Below are 18,560 nucleotides of genomic sequence, written 5' to 3'. Positions count from 1 at the left end.
GATGCTACAAATCTTAAAGGTATCATTCTTTAAGATATTTATTTGAAAACAACATGAGCATGCACTAACTTCCTGGAATGCTTCTCCTTGCCATCAGGCGACAAGGATGACTCCCTGCTTTCTCTCTTCCCTGCTGATCCCTTCTCTCTGCTGTGTGAACTTACTATATCTTCATCTCTGGCTCCCCTGGAGTCAACCCTACTTCCTTTAATTTCCTGTGCTTCAATTGAACCACGGCTCTCCTGGGAATGCCTCTTCTCCCCATTTTCATGAATTTCATATGCTATTTCCCTTATCTCCCTCTTGTTTTCATGAATTTCTACTGTGGCATCCCTCCCTTCAACAGACAATGTCTTATTAATTTCTCGAATGGAAGAGGCTGACAAGCCTGACACTTCAAATTCTTCCCACTCAATTCCTTCAACCCTTTCCAAGCTGTCCATGTAATCCTGGAAGAAAAATAATGCAGATTTTATGCATGGCAGAATGTTGCAAGCATCTGCAAGAATGGAGGGGTAAATTACCAATGAATAATCCATATATGTATCATACATTTCCAAGTTATTGTGGTCATTTTTCAATGATGCATATATATAAACCATAAACACAGTAATCAACCCGAAGCTCGGTTTAGTAGGTGATGGGGATAGAGTTCACTCAGTACTAAGCCCTATACGGCGTGTTTCACGCATCAGGGTAGGGGGGCCAGTTCCTTTCCCTGTGCCGGTTATGGTTTCCCAGGATGATCTGGTACCCATAAAATCACATAGCTTGGGTGGAGCTGCAGGTGCCCAGAGTGCCTTTCCCGGGAATTGAACATGGGACCCTCAGGTCAGCAGTCCAAGTTTTGTGTATGCCAGTGGACAAGGTCCTCTGGCATACACAAAATGTGGGTGGATGTCAAGTGTGAGCTTTCATCTCTTTAGTCCCACTCCCTAGACAGTCTAACCCTATCCTTAACCCTATGCTCAAACATACAGTGCACCAAACTTCTGTTTTTACAAAATGAAAATTTAGGTAATTGAATGTTTTTCCAATGAATTTTGACTGTTTATTCATTTGCTTATTCTGGCTCAACAAAAAAGTTCCAATAAACCATCTAGTATTTCATACATGTTTCCCTTCAAGATGAATTAGAAATTTGAATGGAAAATGTTCTGAAGGAAATCCAAATAATATAGTAAAAATTCCTAATTAAAGAATGTATGCAGCTGTTGCTCGCCTGTATCATAATAACTTTCAGCAACTGTTAAGCAACACAATATTTGCTATTGCGATACTGTAAGTTAGTGTACTAATCATGTAAAACAATTTGCTGAGGTAGAAAAAATATTTCTAAGAGATAAAATGCAGCCATGTAGATTACTTATGGCTACAATCCACCAACATTTAGGAGGGAAACAGGAGTGAAGGAAATGAAATGAAGGATGGAAGCAAAGGAAATGACTCTTGGTTAGACTATCAGATATCATATCTTTCAGATAATTAAACATCATGAAACATAAATTACAAAGCTTTCAAAACATGAATTTTTACATTAACTCCGGAAAAATGTGACCATTATTTACACTCTAATACTCACTCACAATTTAATGCATATATTTAGGTAGTTAATAAATGATTCAGGCCTTGTCAATAATATTTTCAAGACAATACCATTAATAGGAATTGCATTTATTTAAGTTAAAAGAAAGAAAAACAATATTTATAAATAAGCGAGCATCTATTTAACAGGAATTTTCCCACTTCCGCAGCTGATGCAACATTCATAAGCATCGTGACAAAGGCCAGTAAGATGATTATGCATTGTCCTTTTTTTTTAATTACAATGATCACTGAGAGAAAAAAATAACACTAAATTATACTCTACGGTCACATTTAAATATCGATGGAGTAAAAATGCAGTAGGAAATTCCTTACTCAAATAACCACACTGTGAAACAGAATTATGATGCATAATTTTCGTTTTTAAATCATGGACAATTACCTGTGGGCTTTGGAGTGGATTAGACTTCCTATGATGTTGCCTCAATTTGAATTCCAAGAAACTGTCAGACTGCTCGGCATTTTCCTTAGGAGGAGGCCAGCGCCACTTCCCAATTCTCACTGTCTTTGCCCGACCATATGGATCGAGGAAAGGCCTTGCCTCAGATGGATCCCCACCACTATGTATCAGCTCGGGGGGCATTGGTGGTGGAGGAGGAGGAGGGGGAGGTGGAGGTCCACCCAACGGTGAGCTTCCCCCATTACTAATTTTTCGGCCTTCCATCACCAGTGAATTCACCTGTCACATAAATAATAATAAAAAAATGCTGCTCAATAAATGCACACGTTTAAATTCTTAAAAGAAGAGCTTCAAGAGAGAAATTATTACACTTCACCACATAAATTCTTTGGAGGAAATTTTTTGTTAGTCCTTCATTATATTTTTTCAGTGCATTGTTTGGTTTCTGTGATAAGTGTTTTATCTCTAGAGGAATACTTTGGTGAAAGGTTATTTACAACTAGTATAAACTTTTCTAATGATTAGATTTCAGATTGACTTGTACAAAACAATATATTTCCTGTGCCAGTGTGACAAATAGTGCCAGACAAATCTAAATAAATTCCTACTTTTGAATGCAGACATGCATGCTATAACATTATCAGTTTGCCCAAACACTCCTATCAACTGAAAATATATACGGCATTATCAATCAACTGTTTAAAGATTTCAGTAAAAAAACACACACTCTATCATCCTGTTTAGTGGGCATCCTAATCTCTAAACCAACCATAATACCCCACTAGCACCAAATCTTAAATGATCCACCCTGATGAGAAAGAAATAAAAAATAATATATGCCATGCTTTTCAATTCTTTTCAAGGATAGTTTTGTACTTAAGTCTAAGTCAATGAATGTTTACTGAAACTAACAGATCATAGAACATAGGTAAGGGAGCATTATTATAAGATAGACCAAGGTTAAGAGCCTCAGGCCTAAGAACAAACAACTTCTCAATTTTGATCATACAGGTTTTTGGGTTACATCATTTTGCAAGGGATATTTCAAAATAAATGAATAACAGCCTTCAGGGTCGTAGGATTTGCATAACAAATAATTTGTAATTCATTTATAGAAAAGTTAAAAAAATACAAGAATACATTTAAATACCGTAGCCCTGATGCATTCAAGATTGACGAAAATGGATAAGTTACAGTAGAACTGCGGGTAAATAGCTAATAAAATTGAGTCACTGGAAATAAAAATACATTTCTTATTTCAGGAGCATGAGTGGCAAAAATCTACATTAAAATTATAAGAAAGAGTACATTATATTAATAGTTAAACCAGACTATCTTATCGCTACACTTTGTATCAACATAGGAATAAGCATATATCCAGTAATAAAGGCTTCATACAGCCATTTTCATTAATATTATTTAATTAAAACTTGATTAATAATAAAACCTGTTTAATATGAATAGAAAATCAAATCATATCTCAGCCAAAAGAATATAATTATTCTGAAGTAAGTCTATGCTACTTTAATAATCACTTGAAAATATTTGGCAAGCTGTTGCTGCCCAAGGGAACGCTACCCACTTTAACCAAGCTTTTGAAAAATGTTCTGGCTTCTAATCATCAATGCTTTAGAGTTGCATGTGGGTGACATTTCAACAACTCATTTTTTGACAGAGTAAGGATTTCCTTCCCTCATATAATTAGTCCTGCATGATTTTTTAAGTGAAATTACCTATGAATATTTAGAAAATGCATGAAAGTTAGAATGAACATATAATGCTTATATTTTGTGTTCTTGCAACCCTTAGCAAACATATGAGAAAGCATTACTGTTTTGAATGCTTTCTTGGTTTGTACATGCAATAAAGGTTAACTGCTCCCCATCTTGCATAACTTACGCAATTCATAGATAATGTTAACAGCACTCAGTTGAAAAAATTACAGCCTGGGTAAAAAGGGAAATATTTTTAGGAGTTGCTAAAAATATCCGCTAAAAATTTCAGGCTATCCAAAAATATCACACAGTTTAGATGATTATTCCAGGCTAAAACATTTCCCTTTTTCATAATTATGACACTGAGGGACTACTGGACGTACACAGGGACTACTTGGATGAAATAAATCAATTTCAATTAAAAATACTACCACTTATATTTTGGATGTACATAAAATAAGCTTAATGCGATAAAATCCTAAATTAAAGTATGTAAACTAATATAAATAGGACATTAAGCATAGAAAAAAGAAACAAATATCATCAGTGTTCAAGTCACCTTGCCAACACCATTCTGGGAATCTGTGGAGCTCCGTCGACTTTTGAGCTCATCAAGAACACTGCCAAATGCCATATGAGCGTTCCCTGAATTTTGACTTGGCATCCTTCCATTCATTTTTTTGATGGCTCCTGTTTCCTTGCCGGCTGTTGGTGATAGGTTCTGGGAGGGTAGTAATGACTAATTAACAACAGGAATCAACCCCCAAGCCTTCATGTCATCAGAATAACTCAATAATGATAATAAAGAAAAACTTATGAATGCTACACAAAAGAGTAGAAGAGTTAATTCCAAATACATACAAAATCAATTGTTATGCCATTCATATTTAAACATAAGTGCAGTAACATTAAATGTGCAACAGATGCAAAGACTACTTAAAAATTTCAGGCAATTCAGTCCACATGTGCTCATTTACAAGTGCAAAAAGGGTAAGAAGGAGCAACAAGTAAAGGAGGTCCAATACTTAAGTAATTCAGTCTTGTACATCTTTTAACAGCTAATTTGAAGCTGCAAACTGGAGTGCAGACACAATACTAATACATTTTTTATTTAATAAAGTAAAACATTGTTCATGGTAAGTTAAATCTGATAGAATCACTAATGAAGTACAAATTAATTTTGGCTCTTTTCCATAATCACAGGTTAATGGATTGCAATTAGCAAGGTGATATTTAAAAACATGGATAGCAAAATAGGTGAATATATTCTTTATCTTTCAAACATCTCTTTAGTGTTAAATTTAACTCCTGTCCATCAGCTAGCATGATGATTGAACAGAAAAAGCATATTAAAATTTAAATACAAACAACTGGACACTGAATGGAAAAGCAATGAAATAAATATTTGATATTGGAACATAATGGCATTTTTTTTCACCTTCAGGTAATTAATAATTCTACATGCCAAATCAATATTCTATTATGCTCTTATTTCACTGTGATTTTCTCAAGTTCAACAGGGAAGTCTTAATTTATTTACTTTGTTCCTGCTAAAAGTTTTTGTGTGGGTACACACCTGTGAATTGGTTTCTTGAGGAAGTTTGGTGGCAAGAGGGGAGGAAAGTAAGTTGGGAGGCAGAGGTGGTGGTGGTGGCTGGTGTGGTGAGGTCTGAGACAACTGAGCTGTTGGGATAAAGAGGCTTTTTGGAGGTCGAGGGGGAGGTGGTATGAAAGGGGGGCTTTGGGTATTAGGAGAAGATGAATCGCCCATAGCTGTTGTTGTCTGCCTCTTCTCCGTGGACCAGAGCTCCCTGTTGTCAGGCTCTCGGAATGACACCTGACAACCCGATAAATTATCATTTACGACTACATATTGCTTCACGATTTTTTTTTTGCATTTCAATAAGCATTAGTTAAGGCCAAGGAATAATGCGGCTGAAGAAATCGCTATGCACTTAAATAACTGAGGTTATATTAATTACGTAAGTTAAGAAATATGTAATGAAATGGAAAGCCAAAAGACCACAGACTATTTGCAGAGAGTGAAAGAGAGTTTATAGGAAACAAAGTTATATGGTGTTATTTTAAAAGATCAAAAACTTGAGAAAACAACTTTCATCTGAGACATATTAGTATTGGTGTTTTAGTTTTCTCTTCAGCAAGAGAAAATTTATGTACCTAAGGTACAGACTCAACATATCGATTGGCAAATTAAAAAGTTCCAGAGTAAACAGATTAAAACTTTTCATAACTATTTCATGATTAAGTTAAATGCATAAAAGTAATCTCTGGCACATGATGCAATGCAATTTTCTTTTAAATTATCAGAATAAGGTACATAAACTGAAAGCAGCTAGACACTACCAGAAATCAATCTACATAAATTATATTTTAATTCACAGATAAAAAACTGAAAACGTAGATAGTCAAGCCAAAAGAAGAGATTCAATTCGTGTAGGCGCAGGATGGCTATAGAATCATTAAAAATTAATAGGGGAATCAAAGTTATTGGCACTTGCTTCGTATAAAGGTTAATGCAAAGAATTACTGAGGAATTGGTTAGACTCTAAATTCAAAAAGTACAAAAGTAATGAAAGCCAAAAAGGATTGCAGAGCAATATTCCAAGGGAAGCAAAAAATTAAAAACTCTCTTTATAACCTGTTTCCAGTTTGTACCTTAGAATTCCTGTTTAATGAATCAGTAGTGGAGAATGTCCCTAAGATATTGGACACTCCTGCCATCTGTAGGACCTGGGGAGGGCCTACAGTCATGTTTACCTGAGGAAAACCCTACATTGGAAAAAGATGAAGTGAGAAGTATACACAAAAAAAGGATGCCACACAGCTTAATAGACCATGTATGACACCAAAGAAAATTAGATTATAATGAAATTTATTCAGATAGAAGAAATATACCATGCAAAAACCAAGAACAGGGAAAGTGGACCTTTAAAGAGATGCTGAGGGTAGATTTTGGTGAAAGCTTGCACCAAATGTAAAAACATAGATAGAGACTGTTCAAAACCCAGTTTCAATCACCATGAACATTCCAAAAATTAATCATATTTTTAGTTAATAGGTATTGATCATGCAACATGAATACGAGGTATTTCTCAAGGACAAAAGGTTTTACGCAGAAGAAAATGAAATTAACTCATCAGCTTTTATGGAGTAATATCACTATTAGTTCTTATATACAATTTAAGTTTTGAAAAATATGATTCCAGTAAATCAAGAAAACAAGTAGTTTACAAGAACTTACTGTTCTTAAAAAATTCTACATGTTACAACTAAGATTTATGGTCTTGCATGTTTTTGACCAGAAATTCGCACTCCAAGATAGGTATCTTAACAAAGGAAAATATATTTTCAGGTCACTTTTCACTGTTTTATTCTGATTGCATTTCAGACATTTCCCATTAATTTATCCACTTAATTCACCTCTTTCCCATAATTTTTGTTCCACAACAGTATATTCAAAATAAACAACCTTCAGAGAAAACATGTGCCCTTACCCTCCTTGGTTTAGTCGAGGCATCAAAACTGATTTGCACTTTTACAAGCATTATTGTAAATATGAAAAAAAATAAGTAATACTCTTTCAAGGTAGCAAGTTTTTGGATCTGATTCAGTGAAAGAGGCTGATATAGCCCATGACGAATCATAATACTCTCAATTATTATGCCAACCAACATGCACAAGCAGTTGCTTATCTATAAAAAGATACACTGTGAATTGATTCCAATATGAGGCTTATCTGCACATATTTATGTACAATAAAGGTAAATGAAATATAATATAACCAATAATTCTTTAACAAGATATGAAACTATTCAAATTAATACTAATTGTATTAAATGGAGTATGCCCTTTGCATGAGAATCACAAAAATCATGGCTCAATCAAATGTAAAACAGGGAATGCATTCTTATTACTACCAAAAATTGGGATTTAATGGTAAAAAAACTGGAAAAATGCAGAAAGAATGTCTCTGTTAAACAATTCTCATTTTTCTTTTAACATCCCTGGTAATTTAAAATTTGAAAGATTCATAATCCTGGTTTCCTTTAAATATTTAATTTTGCCAAAAATACTACACCCTCAAATGTGAGCTGTACTATCATGTCATGAAACAAGTATTTTTAAACCAAAAACTATGATATTGAAGCCAGAGAGTTAATGTCAAAGATTGATTCATTTATTTTCAGGGTAAAAGTCTATACTGCAGATTGCAGTTTATCACTGGAACTTTTTGATTTCATTGCAATGATACCACACCCATTCTGAGCTATAATGGGATGCTACATGAATTCTCTTGAGGGATGCACTCAGAAATTTCCCTGTTATATTCCAGGGATTTCTTATGGACACACTTTTACTGTGATCGCTGTCTCAAAACTTGTATGCTCACCTCTAAAATTTTCAGCTAAATAGTGTGCGTTAGAATGCTTTAATTTAAATGGAGTGATTTAAAATATTTTTTGCTGGCATGTAATTATTTTAATATGCCAATGGTGATATTTGAAGATAAAATACCTTAAGAATAACTATTTGGCAATTTATAATTGTAAAAGACCATTTGCAATGGAGCCAACAAATTAACTGAATTAGAAATGGCATCAGACTTCACAAATTAACATTATTATCAGCTCTGGGATTTACTGAAAAAGATTATGAATATTCCTAGATTTGCTTTTAAATATTGGCTCTTAGCATATGGCATTATTCATCGTAGCAAATAAGTTAGGCATAAAAAATCATTTGTTATTTAGTGACAGCAAGTAAATACTAATGCCGTCTTAACAACAACTGATAACCTTAATGAAAATATTACCAAATTACAAAAAGCAAAATATCTTAATACATATGCAATCCAGTTAAAGCAATTTTCATACTGAAATCTGAAAATTTGAAATCAATATCAAGTTATCTAGCATACACGGCATGTAAATTTTGGCATTTGTGCTGCATTATGGTGAGCCAAAAATAAGTAATGCGAGGATTCACATGAACATGCAAGGAAGTTATTTATAAAATGAGTGCATGGAGGGCAAATTTTCTGAACAGTGATTTTGGAATCAATTTAAATAATTTTGAGATATTTGTGCTGGTGCATACATGTAATTACCATTTCCCCTTGAAGATTATCTCTAAGAAGTGAATAATCTTGTAAATAATTGGGTTCAAAAGAACCCAACCATTCTTTAGCTAATTAATGCAATAAATTACACTGTAATTACAAAAAATGAATGAGTAAATTTCATAGCATGCAAATATAATCCTTTAGATCAGGAATACAACTACATCTTACAGGCTGATGTGTCGGTGTTACTTGTGGGGAACGCTGATGGTGTTGCTGCTGCAGTAATTGCTGTAACGCTTGGTTCTGCGCGAGCAGTTGTTGCTGGATCTGCATATTTTGTGCCATTGCTGACTGCAGGAAAGCTTGCTGGTATGCTGCTGCCACCTGACTAGGATCAACACTAGGTTGCTGACTACCAGCCACCTGGTATGTTGGTAAACTTAGTCCTGCAGGAAATATTTTTAAGTTTTATTATTTGATAATAACCTCTTAGCGGGCAAGCAAAAAATTTGAAAAAATATTTAAGTTCAGAAATCACAGTATTTTTAGTTCACAATAATAAGTAGTGGGATGAGAGAAATATAGACTAACAGTACAACGTTTGCATTTCAAAACAATATCTTTTTGTAAAACAGAAATAGCAAAAGAAATATACTCATCAACTTCTCTCTCCATCTCATATGATGTTTAAAATTCATTGAATGTGAAAAATGAATGTGAAGAAATATACTTTGGAAACGCACCTAAAAACATAAATTATAGCCACATAATGAACAAAATCAGTGAAATGACATTGAAACATGATGCCAATGGTGAGATTTCAGTCTTAGAAAGCAGGCAGTTTTATTTTGTGAAAAATGTTAATCGTGTGAGGTAGTTTGAAAGAATGTGTGATGCAATAAAGCAAACACAGTCCATCACCATTTAGTAGTATGCAAGCACATAAGGTGAATGGAGGACAAAGACCTTGCATGTTGTATATTGGAACTGGCATAAATGGGTATCCAGCAGAGGGCGGGGGCGGAAATTCAGCACCTGCGGCCCCTGTGGAACTAGGTGAAGCACTGATCCCACCAAGTGGTGCAGTCATGCCTGAAGTTACCATAGCAGGTGCCATGCCAGGTATCATTGGTGCAGACTCAGAAGTGCCATTCAGGGGCATTGACGCAGAGAAGAAAGGGGTAGTGGGAGGTGCCATTGCCATTGTGGCGCTGGAGGCAGCACTCACTACAGGATTCATAGCAAATTCAATGGATGATTTAAAGTCCCACATGAATTAACACAAAAAAGGGTTATCAACAATCTGTATTCAAATCAAGAACATCTCTAGATGTGATTGATTTTTCAAACTCAGATCTGATTCTTAATCCAAAGCTGTATATATGCATGTCTATAAAGCCTTAAGTGGCTTGAAATAAAGCTTTCCATTAAATTTAAGAGACAAAATCAAATTATTCTTAAGACGCGACACAGCATTTGCTAAATCCCAATAAAACTAGTTCAGAGGTCTTAATTTCTTTGAAAAAATACTGACATCCACAAAATTTTTATAGTTAAATTTTCAAACCATGATGAGAATCTTTTAATAAGTTGTGCGCACTAATGGTTTGTTAATGCTATGTGGACTTTTCCCTAGTGTAATCCATGACTCTTTACAAAGAAATGAAAATGAAATGTAACATACCTTGTAGAATTTAGATCAAATCACTTGTGAGAGGAGATTTTATAAAAATTTGGCAAACAATTAGCAGGGACTACTTATTCATTTACGCATTTACATTTGTTATACGTGTTACAACTTTCAAATAGCACCCCAAAGAGCAAATATATCTCAAAACACAGTGACAGAAGTGCTTCATAGTGATTTAAAAAATACCAAAAATACTGTTGGTTGAAAGATAAAACTATTCTAAGAAAATAATGCAATATATACATTGAGAGGACAAATATGAGAAATTTACAGCCCCAGAATAGACATGTTTACATGACATGGGCACACAAATTGTTATGAGCATATATGGGTAGTGGGTAGGTACTTGAAAAGTCAATTTACATGTTACCCATCCATAGACTACATCCTAATGTCATTTACAAGGATATATTGACATAGAATTTCTGTAATATTGGTTTTCAACATAGAGAAAATATAAAGAACTTGGTTAAAAAAAGGTCATGAAGGCCTTTAACCTATAATAAGAATAATAATAATTTTATTTCCCCAATTGACAAGTACATGTTGAATCCTCTTCAACATCAAAGTTGCGTTCCAATATTGCCATGTCTTTATAAAATTAAACGAATTAATTATATTATGGCTTGGTTATATTAAAATATATCATTTAGATGAGGAATAAGGAACTTGATTTTTCCATGGCTACACATCACATTTTATAAACAGATACCACAGGGAGGATCTATGTCTATGATCAAATTAGCATTGCCATTATTAGAAATGATATTAATATTTTGTTAATAAAGTTGTTTTATGTAAGGCACAAAGTGATGACCAAAACCAATCAGTCATGGTATTCTGGGTAGGCCAAGCCATTGAAATTTCATAACAATTTATTCACTTATGGCAATGTACATGAAGTATTTATTTTTAGCATTTATTTTAGTGTGAATTTATTTATTTAGGGTATATTTATTTTTAGCAATGTATGAGAATTTCATTCATTAAATTTTATATTTATACTCATACATTTCCATTAAATTTGTAAGAGCACAGAAGGACTAATATTTACCTATCACAGCTGATATAAGTTGATGACTGCCAATTGAATTAGCTCCAAAAAGAGCAGAAATAATTGAATACTCATGTCTTGATGACTGAATATTAACCTTCGACTTCATTAAGAATTCCACTTCATCAAAACCGGTAATCAAACTAAGCTGAATACCTGCACTATCAATAATACCATTAACAATTGCCAATTTCTCTTTGGAGATTTCCATGAAAAAATAGGTAAAGAAGAGTTTTGTGAATGTAGCTGGAAAGCATTCTTTATATACAGAAGCAAATGTAAATGGAAATATTTTTGATTAAGGTTCAGTTTAGAAAGGCAGAACTATGTAGGCCATGAAAAGGGGCCCAGGAGAACAAGATGGGTTGGGAAAAGTTATGACAAAATGATCTTATTATTCATACAAAATTATAAATTAAAACGATGGATTCCATGAAAACATTAAACATCACATAGCTACTGATACCAAATTTAGGGGAGAGCTTTTTCCCAATAATATTTGCACCCATTTTATTTATGTGAAAAATATAGAAATGGCCGAAAGCTGTTCATGTTACATATAATGAAATAGAAGATATGATAACTTGGAGGCTTTAGTTTCAATTGTACTGGGGAATATATATGTGAAAATTATGTAGTTAATCATTTTGATAATGAAAAGAAGCCTTTTGAATTCAACAAACATTTATCAAATATTAATTATCATAAGTTTCTACTGTAATCTTTCAATGTCAAGGCAGAGAGGACAGCAGTTAAAGAATTAAATGTGAAGAAAGCAGTGACAGTCTAAGTCAAAGTTAAGAGGTAGGAATAGGTTTACTGGAATTATAACGCAAAGGACTTGCATCATTATAAATGTATTCGCAGTTCACTAGTTGGTAGACGCAATGACTCCTTGAACAAATGGCCAGTAATTGAGGTTTTACTGAACTATACATTTGAAAGTCAGTATAAATTAAGCAAAGCAATAATATCTATGATTTTATTGATATAACACATATCACAACTAGTAAATTAGGTTACATAATTAGGGAAAAATGTAGGTATTCTGTTAGAATAACCAGATAAGCCTACGCTTTTCCTTAATCAAACCTTTTTCCATTTGTTAGATACTGAAAGTGCCAAGCCTTAATGATAAGGGGCCCCTATACATGGACACAGAGAAATGATAAGAATAACAATAATTTTACATAAATATTGCAAAGTAACCCATACATTTGGTTGTTTCTACATTTACTTTACCTGCTGGTGTGTAAACAGGAATTGTGGGCATCATGACTGGAGGAGGTGACATCATGCCTGACATTAGACTGGACATCATTGGTGTAGGAGAAGTCATCCCTGCAATTGGTGTGAATCCAAATGCAGTTTGACCCTGTGAAGTCTGAAATAATGAAAAATTTTACCTGATTAATATGCAAACATACATCACCAATTACGCTAATGATAAAATACCTACATTGAAAAAATGAGCAAAATTTATTTTTGATAAAATTATCACTACATGATCATGAACATGAAATGCATTTTCCTACCGATTAAAGAAGAAAAATATAACAGCCAAAAATGAGACTGCCTTAAATTATAGCAATTTGACAAAGAATTCTGTTAGTTTTAAAAACACTATAGCAGACCAAATCCAGAAATGGTCCTTGAACCTGCTTCAAGTGATGCATAAGCATATATCCCTCAATAGCAATTCTCTTAATATCAATCAATTAAAATGAAAATTCAAATTACCACGAGGATATTACATTACATATTTATTATTTGACAAACATACTGGCATACCTTGCTTAGTGACAATTCACTGAACATCATTTTGTTACGAGTGTAATTTCAAATCACCTCCAATATTCATTCAATGACATATGTGCCTAATTATGGCATAACAACAAGGTAAAACAAGCCAAACCCTCAAATTGATGAATTAGTGATTTGTCATTAACAATTGATTATTCATGACAAATCACCAACAACATGTCATAAACTTGGCATATGTGTATTAAATGTAGACCTTTTTCAGGTAAATTCATGAGTGCATGTTAACAGAATCAGATTTTTGTTCAAACTTTTATAATTATTGAAAGGCAAATAACAACACTAAATTCTACATTTCCATATATCCCTGTTTAGCAATTTTATTGGACAATATTAATTATTTTCTCAAGGTATTAAATGTAAAATGATCACTCATTTAATTAATATCCTATTAGCAAGAGATTTCCAAGGGAAATTAAACAGTCATTAAGTAAGGCTGTAGGTGATTTAGGTAGATTGACGGGTAGAGAAAAAAATTACTTACCTGAGTTTCCATGCCACCAACACCATCACCACCACCTTTTATGGCATCTGCTAAAGTGGATGCTTTGGTTAGTTTCCTTAAGCTGTCATTGACAAATATTGGTCTGAATAAATCTGTGATGTACTCATCTACGTTCCCAACTCCAGCTGCTCCTTCACCAGTTTTCCCATCATTTCCCTGCCCAGATTTCCTTTTCTGATAGCCACTACCTCCTGGAGCACTTAGCAACCTAGACAGGAACAGCAGTTTTTTTTGTGTTAGACAATGTTAAAACCAAGGAAGACAAAATTAAAAGGAATTTGAAACAGTGTGGATGGAAAAATTTAGACGATTTCCAAAAAACAAAACCTTCGGTCCATTACGAAGGTTACTCAAACCCATTACCTAATCTGTGGTAGGTTGACAAGTACATAGCTAACTAGGTTGGTTGTAATTACAGTATACAGACAGGGATAAAGGGTAATTTTTATGAGTGACATTGCTCCACTCTCGAATCATTTAAATAGATATAGAAATTTAAGATAGTATATAATACCAAAAAGAATCGAGACGGCAATCATGAAGAACAGCTATGATGGAATTTATATTTTTAATTTTTTTTGTTTGCTAAGGGACAAGCTCTTACTTTCCAAATTGTCAAGTTTATAAAATGATTAAAATTCCTCTTCCATGTACCATTTTATTAAAACCTCAAGGTGCTATATCCATCATAAATTGACAACTTTCCAGCTCCTCCAAATCATGACACAGAGATTACATTTATACTAATTTTTCATAACCAAACCAAGTGTAGCCCACTTGTTGAACATGGTTGTAAATAAATACAATTAGGAAAACACCCTATGATTTTGTCTAAATACTTAACTGCTTTGTTGAAAGAAATATATTTGACAACTTTAAAGATGAAATAAAACATCTTTCATTCCCAGTATAATTATTGTTCTCTTAAGATCAGTCATTTTATCTGACACTTTACTTCTAAGCTCATTTTATGAACATCTACCTGCTGGCTGATGATGATGTAACAGATCCTGTGAGAGTGGCCACTTCTTCATCATCATCACCTTCTGAAGGAGTTGTATTTTTGTTTGTGACGATTACTCTCCCCACAGGTCCTTTTCCTCCTCCTTTTAGAGAAGCAGCTAGGGAGCGAGCATCAGACAATTCATCCAGATTTCCGTCTAACACTGGCATAAATAAATCATCCAGAAACTGATCCACATCTGAAGCCTGTGATGGTACTCTGACCCTTCTTACATGTGATGCTAAAAATAAAAGAAAAAGTCCATCAATATATTTTTCCTTGGATCATATCAATTTTACTACCTTTAGCAATCACTGCTATACTGATTCCACATCAATAAGTGACATTAGTATTCATCCAAATAATGTAAAAAAAGGCTTTGCATACAATATACCACTATACCAGAGATATGGGAAATTAACCATTTTAAAATGAACAAGAAGAAGTCAGAAGCAGGAAAGGTATGAGGGAGCATATGTGTTTTATAGTAGTTATCAAGTCATTTTTTTAGTGTTTTGAATACAAGAATTATTTACAGATTTTACTGAATTTTCCAACATTTAAAAGTTTGTTGGCTGAAGGAAGATACTTCAAGAATTTTGTCATGACCCCAAACCTACCTTAACCAGTAGATTACCTTAAACAAATCATTATCAAAATGAGGAAAAAACATCTATCTCTGTGCTAAACTAATCAATTTTGATATTTAGTCAAATCATACCGCAGGGCAAAGGAAACATGGAAAGAGCAGAGCAACAGATGGAGAAATATCAAAGACAGAGAACTGTAGAAGTGCAACACAAGGAGGTAAAAGATTTGCTAGGATGTAGCAAAGGAGAATATATATCAACTGCACAAGGCGAGAAAGGAAAGTTATCAATGGAGTTGAAATAGATTAAGGGAAGGTAAAAAAATATACTGAAGAACTTAATAGGACAGAGATGAGGCCAGCCAGCTTAGAATTATGGAAACATAGAATAGGATAGCCTGGGTCCATGTGTAATTGAAAGTGTAACAGGAAATTCAGCTCAGGAAATCAAGTCAAACAAGACAAAGAGGATAATAACTCCATGGCATTATTGAAGATTTTAGGAAAAAAAGGAAGGAAGGAAATTAAGACCTTATATACCTCTTGTGTGGAAGGAATTCAGCCAGATGAGATCATTAAATGAATTTTAATCTCATCTCAAAAAATTGAAGTGACATTGTGAGGACTTTAGGGCCATAAAATTCTTCCCCATAAAGGAACAGGAGCTCAGCAAGAATCATTTACAGAAGGTTGCATAATGTGTACCATAAACAATCTAAGGAAAAACCAGTTTGGCATTAGAATGAGGATGGGGACATGTAGCACAAATGCAGAAAGGAGAACATTAACAAAGAGGCATATAAAATATAATCAGGATGTCTGTGTACTTTGTAGAATGTCGTTAAAGAGTCTAACAGAGTAGATAACGTTGATGGAAATATTGCAGAATATAGGCCAAGAATTAATGGATAGACAGTTAATGCAAAACCTGTACATGAAATATATGGCAGAGGTAAAGAAAGAAAGGGAAAAGTGGCATGGACAGTGATAAGAAGTAGGGAAAGACCGGGTTTTCCATCATCGGCACTGAGTTTTAACTTTTAAGTAGAGGAAATATTAAGGGTGTCAAAGTCAGGGCTTCAGTGGAAAATAAAAGTGGGATACAATCTGATTGAGTAAGGTTTGGAAATGACCAAGAATTAGATAAGACAATGAATAGGATACAACTATTGTTGGATGTTTTACAGGAACGTTTTCAGAACAATAACATGAAGAGAAGCCACAAAAAAAATGTTACAAGATTTCCAGAAGTTGAAAGGCTAAGCTAAACATTAAAATCAAAGGGAATTACTAGAGCAGGTAGAGCAGCTAATGTATTCAAGCAGCATTTTGGAGGAAAATGGGACAGACATTAGGAGAATTTCGTTTCCAAAAGCATTTACAAAGAGAAGGGATTGCTGACAGGTATGATAAAGAAAGGTGTTAAGTACAAACAAGCAAAAACTCGAATTTGGAGTGCAGCACTGAGACCTGGAAACCTGATATTTTAAGCAAGAGGGTCAACATATATAAGAAGTTTTTGTAAAGTACACTGCTCAAGAATGTTGCTAGTCCCCAATGAAATGGGTTATATTGCACGATTATCAACCCTAAGGTTTGTTTGATATGTGAGGGTACAACTTGCCAAGTACTAAGCCTAATCCCATGTGAAATTCATGCATCAAGTTATTTTACCAGCTGCTTTCCCTGTGCCATCCATGGATTCCCAGGAAGATTTGGTTCACAAAAAATCACACACCTTGGGTGAAGCTATTGGGGGCCCTAAGGCATGACCAAAAATTAAACCAGACCTTATGGTCTGGTTAAATTTTTGCTCCAGTCCAGTGCTCTACCCACTGGAATACCAACTCCCATAAAGTTATAGGTTGATAAACATAACAGTTTCAGGTTTAACTTTGTGGAATTCCTTCATTATGTGGGTAAAAAAGAAACTTTACACTTCCACAATAAAGATTTTCACGACCATGGTTTTGATAATGCGCATCATCCTCGGGTACCTGAAAATTTTTACTGTGGAAGAGTAAAGTTTCTTTTTTACCCTTATATGCTGATCCCCTAGCAAACACTAATATTATTACCTTACACAATGAGAGTAGCATTTACTTTTGAAGTCACCTAACATACCTAAGGATGGTGCTTCACTAGTGTCTGATAATGCAGATGATTTAGCTCCATACTCTGATTTTTCAGAATTACGAGCATCAATATAAGCTCGACTAGAATGACTTCCAGGTGCTGCTCTTTTACCAGCATAGTGAGATTTAATGAACCTGAAAAAAATGAAAGAATAATTATCACATATTCATTAATCTGATTGCTTATTTTGCTCATGAAAACAATAAAGAAGATTGAATTTGTTTAAAACTTAATCATAAAAAGGAATGGGACATTCAAAATAAATATGTATAGTTTAAATATAACACAACATCAATTTCAGTGTTTTGATATTATTAACAAAACAGACCAGACATACTCATGCTCAAACCACTTATGAATACCAAAATTATGTAAAATAGATCAAGCATTTAATAAATAACATTTATTTTTGTAACATGTATTTTGGTCAACATTATCAACACCAATGATGAAATTTCTGATAATTTTAGTCAATAATGTAGCACACATGCAAAAATCATATAATATTGTAATCATGTATGGCACTTATGTGAAAGTGTAAATGCCTTAAACACCACACCATGCATGGTTATACCAACAATGATGTTGTCAAAATAACAAGAAAATATATGGGAAATTAGTATTATTTAGATTAGCAAATTAGTTCTCCCACACATTCATGAATTTAGAGAGGTCAAACAAATGGCAACTACTTGTGACTTGACCCCCATTTGTTGAAACAGTAGCCAACATACCTTGGATGGCCCCTAATATAACTTCCTTTATCATCCTCACTTCTTGCCTGACTAGCAATCTCTGGGTAATCAAAGTCAGGGAGGTCATTGGCACTGATGACTGATGATGGCAAATCTAATTGAGCTGGGCTCATCCTAGAGCCATTTGAATGACCATTGAGTTGAGTATGGGAGTTAGGCCGTCCCCTGACAAACAGTCAAATGTGATATTAGTCCTAGAAACAT

At 33.9% G+C, this 18,560-nt stretch overlaps 1 protein-coding gene across 1 annotated transcript in view; it reads right to left on the bottom strand.

The window, feature by feature from the left end:
• Myo10A (Myosin 10A) overlaps positions 1–18,560 on the bottom strand; it is a 247,824-nt gene that overhangs the window by 160,507 nt on the left and 68,757 nt on the right. The window contains exons 24-34 of the mRNA XM_071587864.1: positions 18,336–18,521; positions 17,590–17,735; positions 14,856–15,117; positions 13,853–14,081; positions 12,790–12,931; positions 9,032–9,249; positions 6,397–6,510; positions 5,297–5,557; positions 4,280–4,441; positions 1,988–2,284; positions 70–449 (exon numbers count right to left, since the gene is read on the bottom strand). Of these exons, the coding sequence (XP_071443965.1) occupies positions 70–449; positions 1,988–2,284; positions 4,280–4,441; positions 5,297–5,557; positions 6,397–6,510; positions 9,032–9,249; positions 12,790–12,931; positions 13,853–14,081; positions 14,856–15,117; positions 17,590–17,735; positions 18,336–18,521 (2,397 nt within the window). The remainder of the gene's footprint in view (positions 1–69; positions 450–1,987; positions 2,285–4,279; positions 4,442–5,296; positions 5,558–6,396; positions 6,511–9,031; positions 9,250–12,789; positions 12,932–13,852; positions 14,082–14,855; positions 15,118–17,589; positions 17,736–18,335; positions 18,522–18,560) is intronic.

Source organism: Hetaerina americana, unplaced genomic scaffold (genome assembly GCF_022747635.1).
Source record: "Hetaerina americana unplaced genomic scaffold, ioHetAmer1.1.p SCAF_3, whole genome shotgun sequence".
Taxonomy (NCBI): Eukaryota; Metazoa; Arthropoda; class Insecta; order Odonata; family Calopterygidae; genus Hetaerina; species Hetaerina americana.
Note: the sequence above shows the minus strand (reverse complement) of the source record. Positions and strands in the feature narration are given on the sequence as shown.